A 15,831-nucleotide genomic window follows, 5' to 3' on the forward strand; every position below is an offset into this window, starting at 1 on the left:
CGTCCAAAGTTTATGGGAACTTTATACCCATTAAGTTTCGAAATTGAAATGCGTGGCTCCGTAGACTCCGCGGCCGCCGCGAGCCCGTTTGCCATCGATAGGCCCTTGAAAGTTTGTGCTAGGGTGGGGCTCCTTGTGTAAAGGCCGGTTCACATGCAAGCGACTGAGCGATTGAGCGGCGCGTCGCTGCGAAAATTTCCAACTTGTTGAAACCTCGCCGCTCGTCGCAGCGACGACTCAAAACAGGTTTTTCCGTCGCGGCGGCAGGATTCGCTACCATATTCGCTTGCATGTGAAACAGGCTTTACGCGACTCCAGGTGCATGGGCGTTGCCACGAAATCCAATCCGAGTTAACAATGTTCGCGCCAAAATGTCTTTTCTAGTCTGAAAAAGACATTGTAGGTGACAAAATCCAGAATGACTTCCGACGCCGGTGCTTGTTTTGGTCAGCGGTGCGTGACAGATCGGAAAAATTTCGGAGGGGGGGGGGGAGGGGGCTGAAGCCCCATAACCCCCCCCCCCCCCACGGCTACGACCCCGCTGGCCTCCAAAGTACACTGTCGACGTGTCAACTATACGACGGAACTCCGTATTCGGTCTCATCGGAGAATATATTGCGTGACCCACTTTAAACAGGAGGTGCGCGCAGTAACAGTAACAGCGCAGTAACAGTGATAGCTACTGCCGTACTTAGTTGAGGCTCGAAAGTGGCCTTGCCTTATGAAGACGAGGCAAAAGCCAGTTTTTGAGGTGCTTTTGTTTATAAATCTCTGCCAGACTTTTGGATCACCACATGTCCTTGTTCCTCTCGCTGCTTGCTTGAACCCTGGACTGGGAAGAATTTTTCAACTACGAATGTCCAACTACGAAGCTGCTGAGCCTTTCTATGTAGCCACATGCATGCTGCACTCGGTGGATACTAATATCGTACCCTTTTGAGGAATGGGCAGCACCCTTAGAAGCAGTAGAGCCTCTGCCCATGTTGGTGCACAGAAGGGGGAGGTATCGGAGAGTGTGCTAACTGTAGAAAACTTATCTGATAAACCTTTTACCCTAAGTCCTCATGTAAACTTTTGGATGCTAGGATAAACCGAGTGCCCATGAATGTTGATTACTGGATGCACTGCTATAAATTTCTATAAAAATTTATTGGCACACACAACAACACCCCTTTTATATATCAGATAATACAACCAAGAGGCAACTATGACACCTTTATTACAAATCCTGTCACAAAGCCAACCTGACGCCACAGCCAACACCAAGCATCAACTCAACGAGAGGCATATGCCTTGCCTCGCTGAATGTCATATGTGCATTGGCTGCATGGCCAGCCTGCCAAGTGCAGGGCAGTACAGGTATCAAGTTACTGTTTCACTGTTCATCCACAACGATACTGACAGCAAAATAAACTCCTGTACTAAATTTAGCACTACAGTCTGCTCTGAAGGCAGTCAACCTAGCCCACTTCTTGAACCACTACTTGAAGCACTGCCGGACGAGGCCGGCCTGTGTGTCGCTGAGGCCAAGCTTCTCGCATTCAGCTTCAAATGCCGCCAAGGTGCCAGAGCCAGAGCAGTAGCCATTCAAGCGGGCAGCAACATGGCTCTCCTTGAAATTCTTGAGACCTGCCTTCTTGAGGCTTTCACAAAGTGCTGTGTGGCGCCGAAGCAAATACTTTTGGTGGTAACTGCAAGAAAGCAAGAAAAGCGTTTAAAATTAAATCTGTACTGAACATGACCTTTTATGGTTGTATATGCAAAGCAACAATCCTCAGAGCAAACAAAAATATGGAGATGAGAGGGCTCGTTTGGGATAGGTATATACAGTGGGTTATCGTTAATTCTAACCTGCCTAAGTTTAACATCAAGTTTATTTAAACAAATGCATTAAAAACGCTCCCCTAAATCCCAATTCCACATTTTTCAATAACACGTGGAGTCATGAACTACACACCTTGCACTCTTTTTCGACATAGTCGCCACTAACACTGAGACATTGTCGTAGCGTGCAATCAGTTTGAACAAACCACTCTGATAAAACTCGGTGCCCTGCGATGCAAGAGCCGTGGTCTCTTTCGTCAAATGGTGGGACGCAAGTTTGGTGGGGGCGTCGTAGTAGCGCACCACATTGATGGTCCCTTCATAGAAGAAATGAAGGAGAATCACAGCTTTCACGTCCCAGAACACCATGGTCATAATTAACCTTTCCTGCGGAGGGCGACACTGAATTTTCTCCTCACTGGTGAACTGGGTTGCTTCCACACCATTAAGGTGGCCTTGGTTTCTGTGGTTAAGTGGCGCACCCATGCCTCATCGCCAGTGATGATTCTGAACAGCAGCTCATTTCCCTCTCGCGTGTACAGCATCAAGTGATCAAGACTGATTCTCATTCTTGCACTCTTGTGAACTGGGGTCAGGTTTCTCGGCATCCATCTTGCAGACACTTTTCGGAACTCAGCACGTCAAGAAGCATGTGATAGGCCTGAGCACGCCCAACACGCAACGTGGATGCCATGTCTGGCACCATTATGCACCTGGCCGCTAACATCCTGTCCTGTATTCTAACAATGGTAATTGTTTTTAATTGTGGATGTGGAAGGAAGCCCAATTAGACCTTCATCTGCCACACTCTGCCTTCCTTCACTGAACATGCAAAACCAGCGACCAACCCTTTGACAAGACATGACCTCCTCATGCATGATCTGTAGGAGTTCATGGATGACGGACACACTAATCTCAGGTGCCCATTCACACCGGATAATAGCATGCACTTCCATTGGCGACCACACTGTCAGCACACGTCTGTCTGCTATCGTGATTCGTAGTCGAATAACCTTAAGCACACTGGTCTACTGCTACTCTCTTCTTCAGCGCCCTGCAGATGCATCATTCCTCCTCTGCTGACGCTGCTTCCATTGTAAAACCAGCAATGAGCATGGATTCTCATGGCAAAAAAAAAAAAGTGACGAAACTTACTTTCGGAGCACCCCTCGTATAAGGGGAAAGGAATCAAACCAATGTAGCCACAAAGTATCCCATCACATGTTATCTAAAAAGAACTTTTACACCTATTCAATAGCAAAATAGACAGTGTGATAGGTCAAAGTTTTCTTCCTACTAAATGAACATTTCAAAACAATTTGGAGGAAGTAGCTGTCATAAGTGGAGTTTGTTCCAAAGCTGCACATGGCCTAAGGCAGATGTCGTAATGGAGGCCTCCAGATAAGTATAGACCCTCTAGGGTTCTTTTGACAACACACAAAAGATAGGCGTTTTTGCATTTCGTCTCAAAATGCAGCTTGAATTCAGCAGCCAAAATACCACAGCCACTGAGCTACTACAGCAGGTGTTCAGAAGAAATGGCTTTGGGTTTCCTTCACCTACAAAGTGCATGGGAGAAAATGCTACAATTCCTAGGCCTGCGACATATCTTTTTGGTTGATTATGTGCTGACCCTTCTGCCACAGGTCATCTCGGCCACTGCTAAACTTTCATTCTTCTCACTGCAAGACTAAAAGAATGCACAATGCACAATCTACACCAACTAGCCCAATCTGCAGTTCTTCTACAGCTAATGCGCCGTCTCCATTAAGACAGTCTTTGAGAAAGTCTTGTGTTTAAACAATACTTTCACCTGGGCTAGCTATTTCATGACGAAACCTGACAGCACAAAAAGAACACGACGCAGGAAGAAACATATTGACAAGGGACAAGCACTGATTTTATCCCGTGTCCATAAGTTTCTACTTTCGTCCAGTCCTTTCTGTGCTGCGAGGTTTCTTGTGTTCACACTTTGGCATTAGTTTTCAGAAGCAGACTGATAAGCTGGAAGCCTCACAATTTCCAGACAGCATGCAGTGAAATGTATGTGAAAGGCTGCCAATAAATGCAGGTGTGAAGGAAAAAAAATAAAGTCCAAGATAAAAGTGGTTATGATTCCTTACATCCATCAAACTTCACACTGGCTAAAAAAGACAGCCACATGTTACGCCCAGATGCTGCCCTCATGGCTACAAATAAAATTTCCTGGCTGTGCCAATCATGAACACCACTAATTAAAAAAAATGCCCTATCCTCCTTGGTTCTGGTGACTGTTGGCTCCTGTCATGTACAGGTGCAGACATAAGTAAACGGAGCACGCTATTATTCTGTTCGAAGTGCAATCACGCCTTCTCAATTCGAAATGAAGAGGCGTTGTTTGTCTACAGAAAGCCCACTCACCTCCGCTACCAGCAAGCACATACCACTGCTGGAAATTTCAATTAGGTGATGCGTGAAAAATACTCGAAGACAGTTGCGTGCTCAGTTTACTTTTGTCCATGCCTCTATGTCATAACGAGCTCTTCTTTTCTCTTCCTTTGTCCTTTCACAGGCATAGCCATTTGGCTATGCCCATGTGCGTTACACAAACATACACATGTACATATGCATTACCAATGCCGTGCGCATGTGAATTATGCCAACAGTCATCCCTCACAACTGTTCTCGGTGAAAACACATCTTACTCAGCTACACAGGAATTTTCAGAAGCAAAGCAAGTGTAACCACTGCAGCTCTCTTCCCATCATCAAAGAAACCGGAACCACCCGCTTTGGGAACCGCGAAAGCATTGAGACAGTTGCTCTTGCCCCCATGGTTCCGTTTCAGTCAGACTGCACCACGAAGCATCGAGGGGGAAAACGTGGTATATACTTCACCTTTATTAGTTTGTGCAAAACAAGAATACTCACAATAAATATTCTGGAAAATATTACATGGGCTCATGTTATTCAAAGCATTGCATGTTCCAGTCATGCTCCACATATACTGGGGCAACACTGGAACAAAACACCTGGCTGCGCTGCTTGCTCCACTGGTAGGGAAAAATGCATTTATTCTGTAGTTGGAATAAGGACTACATCGAGCCTTCTTTATAAGGTGAATAACTGCCATTGCAAAATTTAAGAGCAAAGCGAATTGCGTCAGCTCTAGCTGAAAGGTGGGTTGGAGCAGAAGAACGCAAGGGGCAGGGGTGGTGAGACACCGGCTTCCTGAGGTAAATACATTCGCTTTTCCCAATGCCCCCTCGAGTCATTTGTTGCTACTCTTGCATACCATTGCTCATGTAAACAAAACACAGAATTCTGAGCGGTGCCACAACCGTGTTCTGCAGTGTAGTGGCACAATGGGGCAACCATGGCTCGAGGTGCAGTGCTGAACTTTATAAAATTCGTTGACCATAATTACAATGAAACTAGCTATCAATTAGCTCTCATAGCTACTAGCTATCACCAGGGCTATATTTCACACTTTTACTAGGAACACCTCTATACAAAATTTATGGCCGAAAACGCGGCACAACACACTTTTTTCTCATTTTTAAAAAAATATATATTGTTGCAATATAGTTTAAACCACTTAATGAGATAGTACAGGTTATAAAGAGCCATCAAAGATATGATGTTGCTCACGAATGTAGCGAAACAGTTTAGCAAAAATGATGATTCTTACGATAAAATAATGAATTAAAGTAGCACAAAAAACTTTGTGCTCAAAATCCTTAGCTGAGCGATAAAAAACTACAATGCATATGCATAACCATAAAAGCTTCATCGAGCGCAAAAGTAAAACATCTAATTTTTGTAAATTTTCAGTGATATATACCAACTTTTTCCCTCGTCTAAGGAATTGAAAGGGCTGTCACATGACCAGGAAATTATTTTCCCTGGAGGTATGAAGGGTAATTACTCTAGATGGTTCAGCAGACAGCTACAAATTTTATGGAAAAAAATCGGAGGGGGTCGTGCATATACTCCGGTTTGTTTTACACTGAATGACCCTAATAGATCCACCAAATACAGACATCATGACAAATGCACACAAGAGCCACTTCAGGCCTTTCGTAACGCAAAATCTGGCAGTTCTTGAGTAATTTGCAAAACTGTATCTCGCAAATGGTAAAACTGCTTTTCTAGGTGGCACATGACAAGATTTCCTAGTGCTGTTTTTACGTCTGCATTCACTTGGTTTTGGCTCAGCATTTGCACATGCCTTGTAGCTGTATATGCTTCTCTGTTCCCTTTATTCTTATTTTACAAGTGCCCGGTAAAATTTTGACTTTAGAGCCTCTGTGTTCTTCGTTGGAAGGAGATGCTTCGTTAAAGTGCTCACTACAGCAAGCACAGCAACCAAGCAATGAAATACTAGTGGCCTTGTGTGAATATGCCGAGATGTAGAGCATGCTACTAACAGAATCTCAATAGTGCCTACCACACAAACCAAACCAAACAACATGTTGTCCAAAGACAATACGTACTCCTCAGCATCGTAAAATGTTCCAGCAGGCATGATCTTTGTAGCGATTGGCCTCTTTATCTTGTTCTGATGGCGTTTCATACTCTCTTCAGCAATGGCCTTTTGCTCTTTGTCATGGTAAAAGATGGCAGACATATACTGTCGTTTGTGGCAGGCAGTTGGGTCATGAAAACCCCAGAACATGTCCAGAAGGGTCTTATATTCTGTCTTAGTAGGATCAAACTCCAATTGAATGGTCTCTGTGTGGTCACCTCTGGAAAAGCAGAAAACAAGCAGGAGTTTACATGAGAACAAGACCACAAAGATGCTCCTACTGCCTGCACTACCGATTGTAAGACAAGGCTGCATAAGGATCAGTCAGTCAGGCACACACACTCAAGGTAGATTGTTTGCAATGCCAATGCTTCCATATTCATGGACAAATGCCAGTACTCTTGAATATGGTCAAAAACACCTACCTACTGCTACACCACCATCCACTCATGGGCGCCTGGATTTTAACAAACGTTCCATGTAGTGTGGCCTCAAATGCATCAAAAACCATGAAACACAATTTGGCTGTTCAAGTTTAAAAGGTTGCATGTATTTAATTCCTACTACTTGCATGCATGAAGTAATGCCTGAATTCACATGTTTCCAAAGAACAGTGATCTTGCTCACTGCACTTGACCTGCACTTGGGAACTCTTTACCAGAAGCAAAATCTTGACCAGAGTGCTTTTTGCACTTTGGACCTGCAAATGTTAGATTACTGCTTGTATTCTATTATTTTGGTGATCATCTTATTATACCTCATTTAGTTTAGCTTAGCACACACTGCTGGTTGAGTTGCTAGGCCTAGATGGCTACAGGTTGCAAATGCCCCATGTAGTGTAGTTAAAGCCGATTCGGAGTCTGCCACTACACCTTGCCTCAAAGCTAACAGTAGTTTCAGGATGTGAAAACTCATTTCAGCCTTCATAGCCCATGTCGCTTATGGACATTAAACCCTGTATACCGTACAACAGTTGGCCAGCACTATTTTTTATCAATGAACATTAATGTTAAATATTTCTCATTCGTCCTCTACCATTAGTAATGCTGAGCGCCTAGTACAATATATTTACACAGTTTTGGCTCTATATTTTAATGAAATAAGTGTTAATTTCAGCCATTACAAAGCATTTTCTGCAACAAAACACGACCACTGTTGGAAAATTTATTAAATCTTAGCTGAAGCACGCACCGGAAAGGCTTTCTGAACGCCAAAGGTACGGGATATCTCCAGCACCTCATCGACCCAAGCAAAGGCAAGTTTTACTACAAATCACAAGTAGCATCACTATCTGGTTTAATGCTGAAACATGACAACGCTGATCATTGCAGCTTGCTTGTGTTTAAAGACAATCACTTCCTCTTTTCTGACGAAACCAGGGCTATCCCTGAGCATTGTTTTACTAAAGCATTGCAATGCCTGCTTCTACTAAAAGCAATGAAACTTGAGAAGCTACTTAAAGCAATTCTGTTGGTACTGCTTAGGTGTGGGAAAACTTAATTTTGATTTATTAACCCCTTACCGCATGGTGTATCATATATGATACACACCAAACTTCTTCTCATACCGCAGAAACGAAGCTAAAAAATTTATTCTGCATTTAGTGGGAATCTACATCATGTCTAGCAACTACACCGGTGGTGGCTCTACTTCTCGAAGTTGTTTTGAACTTCATTTCTGTTTGCAAACGCGAGGGCGCCGCGTCGCAAGTTTTGCGCACCAAGTTGGTAAGTGAATCCTATGTTTTTGTAATTCTGACACATACTTCCGTTTCAAAAAAATTATTAACATAAAGAATGGCTCCTTCACTTCATCTGGGCATGTTTTGAGTGTGCAAAACCTTTTCATTATGCCGTGAGGGCCACATTTTGGCCTGTATCACATGTGATGCACTATGCAGTTAGGGGTAATTTTTGTGTGTGAAAACGCGTTGGCACTTTTTTGAGAGAAATAATAAATTTGTACTGTGATTTGCTTTATTTGCGTTTGCTCGACAGTGAGGAATCCTTTTTTCTATATTCCAGGCCATGGATGTCGGCACTTTTTACGGTAGAACAAAACGTGGAGTCCGGCCCATTCTAGGTGATGGCGATAGAAGTAGCGATAGTGAGCTGTCAGACGACGACGAGGAAAAGATTTTTAAGGCGAAAGCCTTTAATGGCTTATACTGTTGTGACCAAGACGTGTTAGCAAATTTGTCCGCGTTTCAGACTGGTCAAAATGGTGTGATGTCACTGCGCGCGAATTTTGACGGGTGTCCACCGAAATATGCGAGACAGTTACAAATAAAATTTCCTTTTCTTCATTACGGTCCCTCTTCCTCTTTCTTCTTTCACTCCACTTCCTCTCTTCCTGTACGGTGCGGTTCAGGTGTTCACCGAGAGGACAGAGGATTACAGCGCCATTTGCTTTCCTCAAAAAGTGTTGCGTTCAAAGGGCAACGCATCATCCCGCCGAACATGATGTGCCGAACAGGTGTTCGCGTTCCACTCCTAAAGGCAAAGGTTAAGCGTCATTAATTTACAGTTAATTAATGCACCAACAGAATGTGAACAATCGAGTAGCAGAATGCAGCACTCAGGCTTTCGCCTTTCACCACTTAAGCCGCTAAAGTTCCTCGTAATTTTTCCGACCCAGACGCCACCCCTCCTGGCAGATGAGTAATCCGAAAGCGAGGACGATAGTGAAGATGAAGCTCCGCTGGCAGCACCGAGTACTTGAGGCAGAAAAGGGCTTCTCAAATGCCCGCCGAAGTGGACAAAAGCCTGCCTTACTAGGGACCCAAAAGAAATAGAGTTCAATGGTAGCGCTGAGACGCCGTCAACTATCTCAGACCTTGTCACACCCTCAAATTTCTTTGTCCTGTAGAAATTTTTGAGATCATTTGCGAGGAGTCATTTGCGAGGATCTGCTGGACTCGAGTTTGGGCTACTATCGGATCAAAATACGGTCCAAGAAGTGGTACCATCGGATCTTCTTTCACTTGATGGACCTGACCGTGGTGAATGCCTGGCTGCTGTGGCGAAGACAATGAAGTGCCAAAACTCCCCTTCTTGAATTCAAGTCTGCCGTCGCAGAAGGACTCTGCAAGGCAGAAGGACTCTGCAAGGCAGGGAAGCCACACGAGAGAAAGCGCGCAGGGCGACCAAGGTCAGAAATTGAGATGCTCATCCATCCAAAGAAGAGGGCTCCGCTCGTGCCGCTGCCTACTGCTGACGTCCGCCTGGACAAAACGGACCACATGCCTAATTGGCTTCACAAGCGAGCGCGCTGCCGGCTGCCCTCTTGCAACCGGCTCACAAATGTTTCATGCAAGAAGTGCAACGCTGCTCTCTGCTTCAACAGGGAGCGAAACGGCTTTGCTTTGTTCCATTAGCAGAATCATCAGCATGAGAGGGGCAAAGTCGGGGACGTCACCTCACTGCAGGAGTTTCACTGTTAAAGTTGAAGAGATTTTCATTTTTCTGCAATAAATTTTGTTATTTCACTTACTCTCTACATATCTGTCAATTTTTCTTTTCTTTTTCTTCATATCCTATGTTTTTGTGTATATCCTCAAAATATACCCATAACTGCATGGTGTATCATATGTGATACGCGAGGAAAATACTGTTATAAATTGCAACTGCGTGGTTTTTTTTTTTTTTAAATAAAGCATGGCATGAGTGTTTCTGTTACAAATCCAGGCCAGTAAAATTTTTTTTCTGTAAAAATAAAAATTCATGCGGTAAGGGGTTAAGGTGGAAATTTGAGCTAATAGGGATCGACCATGTCCATCCATAATCTTTAGCGCTTGGTCTTGGTCTAGTGTCAGGCCAATGTATATATGAATCATAGCTGCAATTTATTTGAAATTTTTTTAGTACAACTTGCCGTCGTGGACATACCCGTGCACGATTGGCGTCTTACCTACATCTCTGTCTTGTCTACTCGTCATTCTTTCTCTTGGTAAGAAAGGTATTAGCCTTTTGAAGTGCTGTCAGTTTCAAATAAAACACAAGTTATGAAAAAGAAATTCTGGGCAAGGGCTGTAGTACCCCTAATTTCTTGCTTGTTCTGGTTCATTAATTAGGAGGAAAGTTGTCTGGGGCCAGTGGTTAGACATATATCGAACCTGAATGGTTTAAGGGCATCAGCACACTCAAATTATGTTAAGTCATTGTCAACTTTGTAACTCATTAGTATTTCTCACTCTGGTTCTGCTTTATTATGGCAATGTTATTAGGCATAGGCTTGTGGCTTATTCATAGGTTTTTTGCTACTTTGCGGTGTTATGCACCAAAATTCCGTTCTGGTGCATAACTCCATAATTCCAAAATTCCATTTTGGTGCATAACAAGGGACGGGACAGGAACTTAGAAGAAAGCCCTATCCACGCCAGTTGTACACTATAACTATAACGAAACCCAGGGTAGTTTGTCACACAAGGGTAACCCTAGCTGCCTATGAAAAGTGACAAAACCGAGAAGAGAGGAGGGAACAGGAGAGTTGTAAGAAAGAGATAGGAAAGTGAAAGATAGAGGGGAGGATAGGAAAAGGCGACTGCCGATTTTCCCCAGTCGGGTCAGGCCGGAGGTGCTGTCTACGGGAAGCTGGGGCCAAAGTGGTGTGTTGCCTCCGCAGAGAGACCTTAAAGGTGCAAACGCTCGGCATCGGCTCAACAACCAGGATCCCCTTTTTCCCGGACACAGCTGAGCCACGCACGGCTAAGCGCGGGTGCTCGGGTCCGTGGTAGCGCACTGCTCACCATCATCCCCCTGCGGGGATGTACCTGCGGATGCTCAGGAAGCCATGGTGTCGCAACTCACCAACATCTGCATGCAGCAGACACCCCTGCGGGGTATGTAGGCTTTTGACTTTGTGATGCTGATCATGGTCACCTAATACCTAATAAGTTCTGTGCTAGTGCATATTGCAGGCTTAGGTAGTGGCAGATTGATTGGAGGGGCTGCTATATTTAATCATTCCATTTATTGAACACTGTTGAAATAATAGGGGCCAACGGAGCTTTCCCTCAGAAAAATTTTTGATCATTTAAGTGGTCATTCCCACTTTCCTAAATTTGCCCTTGTTTGTGGATGCATCCCATTTTGGAGTTTAGACTATTTTTTAGGCCGACTGCATGCAATTTTCAACTGTACTATAGAAGGTTTAGTTTAAAATGGCAGAAATTCCAATGTATTTAGGTGAAATTCCTAAATGGATTAGGTTTCAACTGAATGTGTAATTATCATTAACACCCGCTTCAGTGTGCAGCCATAAACCTATGAAGGAAATCTGCAGAGCTGTCTCAGGGATTCTGCAATCGAAGGAAAATAAATCATGGTCAAGGGCTCAAACCCAAGACAAGAACCTATTCGGGGTACCTACCCACCCAGGACAGCCAGCAGCACTAGGCAGAATGAGCCTGAATTTATCAGCAGCTTGAAGTGGGAATGATATTAATCCAGTGTATAAGGGGAAACCCCCAAGGTGTACCAGACAAATTTTTTTTCATCTGCAAATTTTCTGTGAAAGCTGTATAGCATTCCCTTGTAGTTGTGTGGTTACATTCATGTGGATGATAATGAGTAATTGCTCTCTAATTAGTGACCTGATTTCAGAAACTGAATTTTGGTATTCCAATAATATTGTGCTGCATTGTGTTAATCTTCCTTCAAGAGGTCTGATAAGATTCCAGAGTCTCATATGCTGACTGCATGGAGCCCTTATGAATAAAAGCACGCGATTACTTGTGTGTACTGTTAATTTTTGCAAAAGGTTAACCACAGTCAGTCACCAACTCGTAGTTCCTGAGCCAGTGGTGCTTTCAATAAGTTAATAGTAAACATTTTTAGTCTAGCATTAGATTTTCTTAGTGATATTAGCCTAGTCGTGCTCCATGGACTTGCTTGCCCATGCTTGATAGCGCATCTGGGGAGTCGTCTGGCCATCATGACGCACAGTTTTTAAGCATGGGTTGCGGTTTACTGACTGCCAATCTGAGGTCATCTACGAGATACCACTCAAGTACGGGCATGTCTACATCAGCCAGACTGGCCAGTGTTTCAATGAGAGAGCAAGCGAGCGCCAACGTTCAATGAAAAACAATGCAAGAGGGAACCTACCTAATCACTGCAAAGATCGTGAAGGACGTGAACCAGTGTTTGAAAAGGTAATGCTTATTGGCAAAGGCAAAGAGCGGTTCAAAAGAGAAATAATAGAGGCTTATCACATACAGAAAGCTGGGCCCACGAGCATTCACATGTCGTCGGTCAGACTCAATGACCAGGAACTTTGGGTTTTTTAGAAGGACACGTGTAGATCCTGATAATCGGTCATTGTACATTGATTCCGTATTTTTTCTGGTTACGTTGCTCTGGCTGTGATAATGTACTGGCGTATAAAAAAGCTGGTGTTTCCTGCAATAAACTCGGTAGTAGGTGCACTTTCTATCGACCCTATATTTCCTGTGTTCGTGTTCTCTGCACCGTTCAAATTTATATACTGTGTTGTGTCCCAATGATACTTGCCAATAGTCTCCTTGCTTGAGGTACCTTGTTTCTGAGTGTGTCCTGATTAAGCTCTTTTACTATTCTGACTATTTTGTGCCCACTGGTTGCCAGTTTGTAATCACTTTGTTCGCTGCCAGAGGAAATCTTACTGAGGAAAGCAGAAGGCATGGCAAATCACCACCCCTGCTTTCAAACCGTGCTTCCAGCAGGGAACAAGGGGGATAGAAACTGGCATCCAGAAGGCATTAACAGTAAGTCAGCTCACTCGGCACATACCACGAAGGTATCTTCAACAAGGAGACTATTGGTGGGCGCCACTGACAAGAAACCACACCGTTTGAGCGCTCATGACAGGTGTGTGAATATCTGCACACAATGAAAACTGTCTTCTACAGCAGGGATTTAAAGAGGGGTGCAATTACTCATTTCACAGGTGCTGTTCCTGGGAACATCCTGCTGAAGTCTTGCAGTCAAGACAGGTCAAACCGCAGGATGTCGTGCAGATGTCAGAGTAACAGAAAACTGGCTCTCCGCATCCAGAGGATATCCTTCGGCTCAGTAAGCAACTCCGTGGGACATCCCACAAAAAAAATATGTCAGAAATTGGACGACCGGTAGTCCAGTTTCGACGTCCGTGGGACCTTCCCTGGACTGCCAATTTCTTTGCGCCGGACGTCCCTCGGGCAACCGACATACATCTGTATGACTTTTACGGAACTCTACAGATGTGCAACAAACGTTTCAGTCCTTCGCCAGGCATTCGCTGGATGTTCGACAGATTTTCATGGTACAGTGGGAGGCGGCTTCTTGATGTCTGTAATGAGCCGCATGGGAATATGTTGGAAGCTCTGACCGAGTTTCACCGTGTCTGCGCGGGAGGTGGGGATTCCTTGTCGCGCATCTTTCAGATACCTCCAGCTCATGTTATGCAGTACGTTCCCCTTATCATACGCATGGAAATGGAAGAGTCAGCCCAAATGAGCCATGAGTTGAAGCGAGTGAGTGAGTCTAGATGAGTAGTGAGTCTAAATGAGTGAGTGAGCCTAGATGAGTCCTGAGTGAAAGTGAGTTATGACCTCGAATGACTTGCGAGTGAGTGAGCTCAAAGTAGTTGTGAGCCTAAATGAGTTTGAGTTCGAGTGAGCCTGGGCCCCTGTGAGTGTGCTTGAGTGAGCCCACTGGTTGATCGAACTTCTGAGTGAGCCTGAGTTATGAAGTAAAAACTCTTGCTTGGGCTAGTTAGCTTGAAGATGTAATGAAAACGGCATCGTTTGTGTTCCAATTTTGCCCTCGCGCGTCGCGCCGTTTTCATTACATCTTCAAGTCCGAGTGAGCACTGAGCACGTGATTTTGCCAAGGTATGCACTATTATCACTCCTTGATGCAGCCATGTTTGCAAAATTATTTTTTCACTGTCTAGGGCAGTGCTCCACTACCTGCCAGATCCATGAAGTAAAGAACCATGATATATGCAAAAAAAAAAAAAACTTTAGTGAAGTACCTTTTCTCCTCAATCTAGCAATAAGGGAAGAGAACCAGCGCTCTCGATTCCCTTCTCCTATGTGCGTGACTGGGTAAAGATATGTACCGCGCACTGTTCGCGTTTCACTCTGCTGCTCGTCACTTACAGATTTCGGTATGTCGGGTCTTTCGCAGTTCCACCTGTGTACCCAACGCGGGTGCGAATAACCCCCGGGGCGCAGCCGTACTGCGCCTCGGGGAACCAGAATCATGCTAACGCAAGGGTTGCTTTTTTAACCGCCACATTTGGTTCGTAGAGAGGCATCTGAAAAAAAAAAGAGGGGGGGGGGGGGGGGACGCTTTTAAGGCACTTTTGTCACATAAACCGGTCACTGCCCACAAACAAGCACCACATATCCAAGAGTTCTGTGTACTGATCAGTTTCGCAGCATATCCCGCCTGTTAAATCAACACGACAGAGACACGAGCACGAAATTTTTTCTCACTTCGGCTGCGTCTTTGCTGCGTTACTGTCACTATAAACGCATCTAGTAACACAGCTGTGTACCGCAAAGAAATTCGTAAATAACGGCTGAAGACGTTTTGGCTGCGATGTTCATACCTCTGTACAGGAATGCGTATCACCCATTACCACGGCATTAGTTGTCTTGACGACGGCAGAGGCAACGAGAGCTTTTTACCGCGCAGGGTGCAATTGGGCTTGGTAACGGAAGCTGCCGACTTGCGCTTAAACCGCGGATATAAACGTAAGCACTTACGTACTGCACCTCGCTGAGGCGTCCAAAGACAGGGAACAAGTGTCGAAGTGGAGCGGAAGGAAAACGCATCAGAGAGGAACTACCGTATCCGCACGCATATCTGCTGACGATGTGTTGACGTTTTCGAGGGCGCCCACAGCAGCAGCGACCTCGCACGGGTTGCTCGAGCCAAGGCCGCCGAGGCGCAGCTCGAGCGTGCAGGCGCTTTTTTTTCCTTTCCTTTTTCGTTTTCCTGATTTCCATAAAAAGACGTACGTAAGCTGAAGCTGGTACTGAAGATTACAGAGGCCTGTCCTACCACTGCCTTAACATCTTTTCGACAGCGCAAACATCGAACGCGGCAGCTCAAACAAAACTGCGCGGCTGCATGATTTGTACGAGGATTAACCCGTTTATTATTTCACATTACACAAACGCATTTAAATTTTGTAGTTCGCGCGCTTCGTGGAGTGTTTCCGAGAATCCTGCTTCAGAAGCTGAAGTCATGGCTACGGGTAGGGTGGCGAGGACTTCTTCGAAAAGTTCTAGCCACCCAATACGGATACAACCAAAGACGTGTATGCCATTTTTTTTTTGCTTTTTTTTGTCACGCCGCACTTGACAAAGACCTAAACATGTTTGAACAGGTAAACACCACAGGAGAAAAAATTTTAGAGGAGCCGGACAGAGACGCCAGCGCGAGTGGCGCTTGGTTTCTGGCCGTTGTTCATGTACAGTACGGGTATACGGGAGACTATATAACGATAAAGAGTTCACTATAATAACGA

General features: G+C 44.8%; 1 protein-coding gene across 3 annotated transcripts; it reads right to left on the bottom strand.

Annotated features, from left to right (window-relative positions):
* Positions 1–1,200: 1,200 nt before the first annotated feature.
* Positions 1,201–15,234, bottom strand: LOC149351036 (peptide methionine sulfoxide reductase-like). Of its 3 annotated transcripts, none has more exons than XM_089580226.1 (4): positions 15,069–15,234; positions 14,453–14,610; positions 6,299–6,550; positions 1,201–1,691 (listed from the first exon to the last, which is right to left on the bottom strand). In XM_089580226.1, the coding sequence occupies exons 3-4, from the start codon at positions 6,478–6,480 to the stop codon at positions 1,481–1,483; spliced, it is 393 nt and encodes a 130-aa protein (XP_089436352.1). In that variant the 5' UTR covers positions 6,481–6,550; positions 14,453–14,610; positions 15,069–15,234; the 3' UTR covers positions 1,201–1,480. The 3 variants fall into 3 exon arrangements, with proteins under 3 accessions (XP_089436352.1, XP_089436351.1, XP_089436353.1); XM_089580225.1 differs by having other exon boundaries at positions 15,065–15,233; XM_089580227.1 differs by lacking the exon at positions 15,069–15,234 and adding an exon at positions 14,908–15,044.
* Between the last annotated feature and the right edge of the window lie 597 nt (positions 15,235–15,831).

The sequence above is a fragment of the Amblyomma mixtum genome, chromosome 3, assembly GCF_055824585.1.
Source record: "Amblyomma mixtum isolate Tamu chromosome 3, ASM5582458v1, whole genome shotgun sequence".
Taxonomy (NCBI): domain Eukaryota; kingdom Metazoa; phylum Arthropoda; class Arachnida; order Ixodida; family Ixodidae; genus Amblyomma; species Amblyomma mixtum.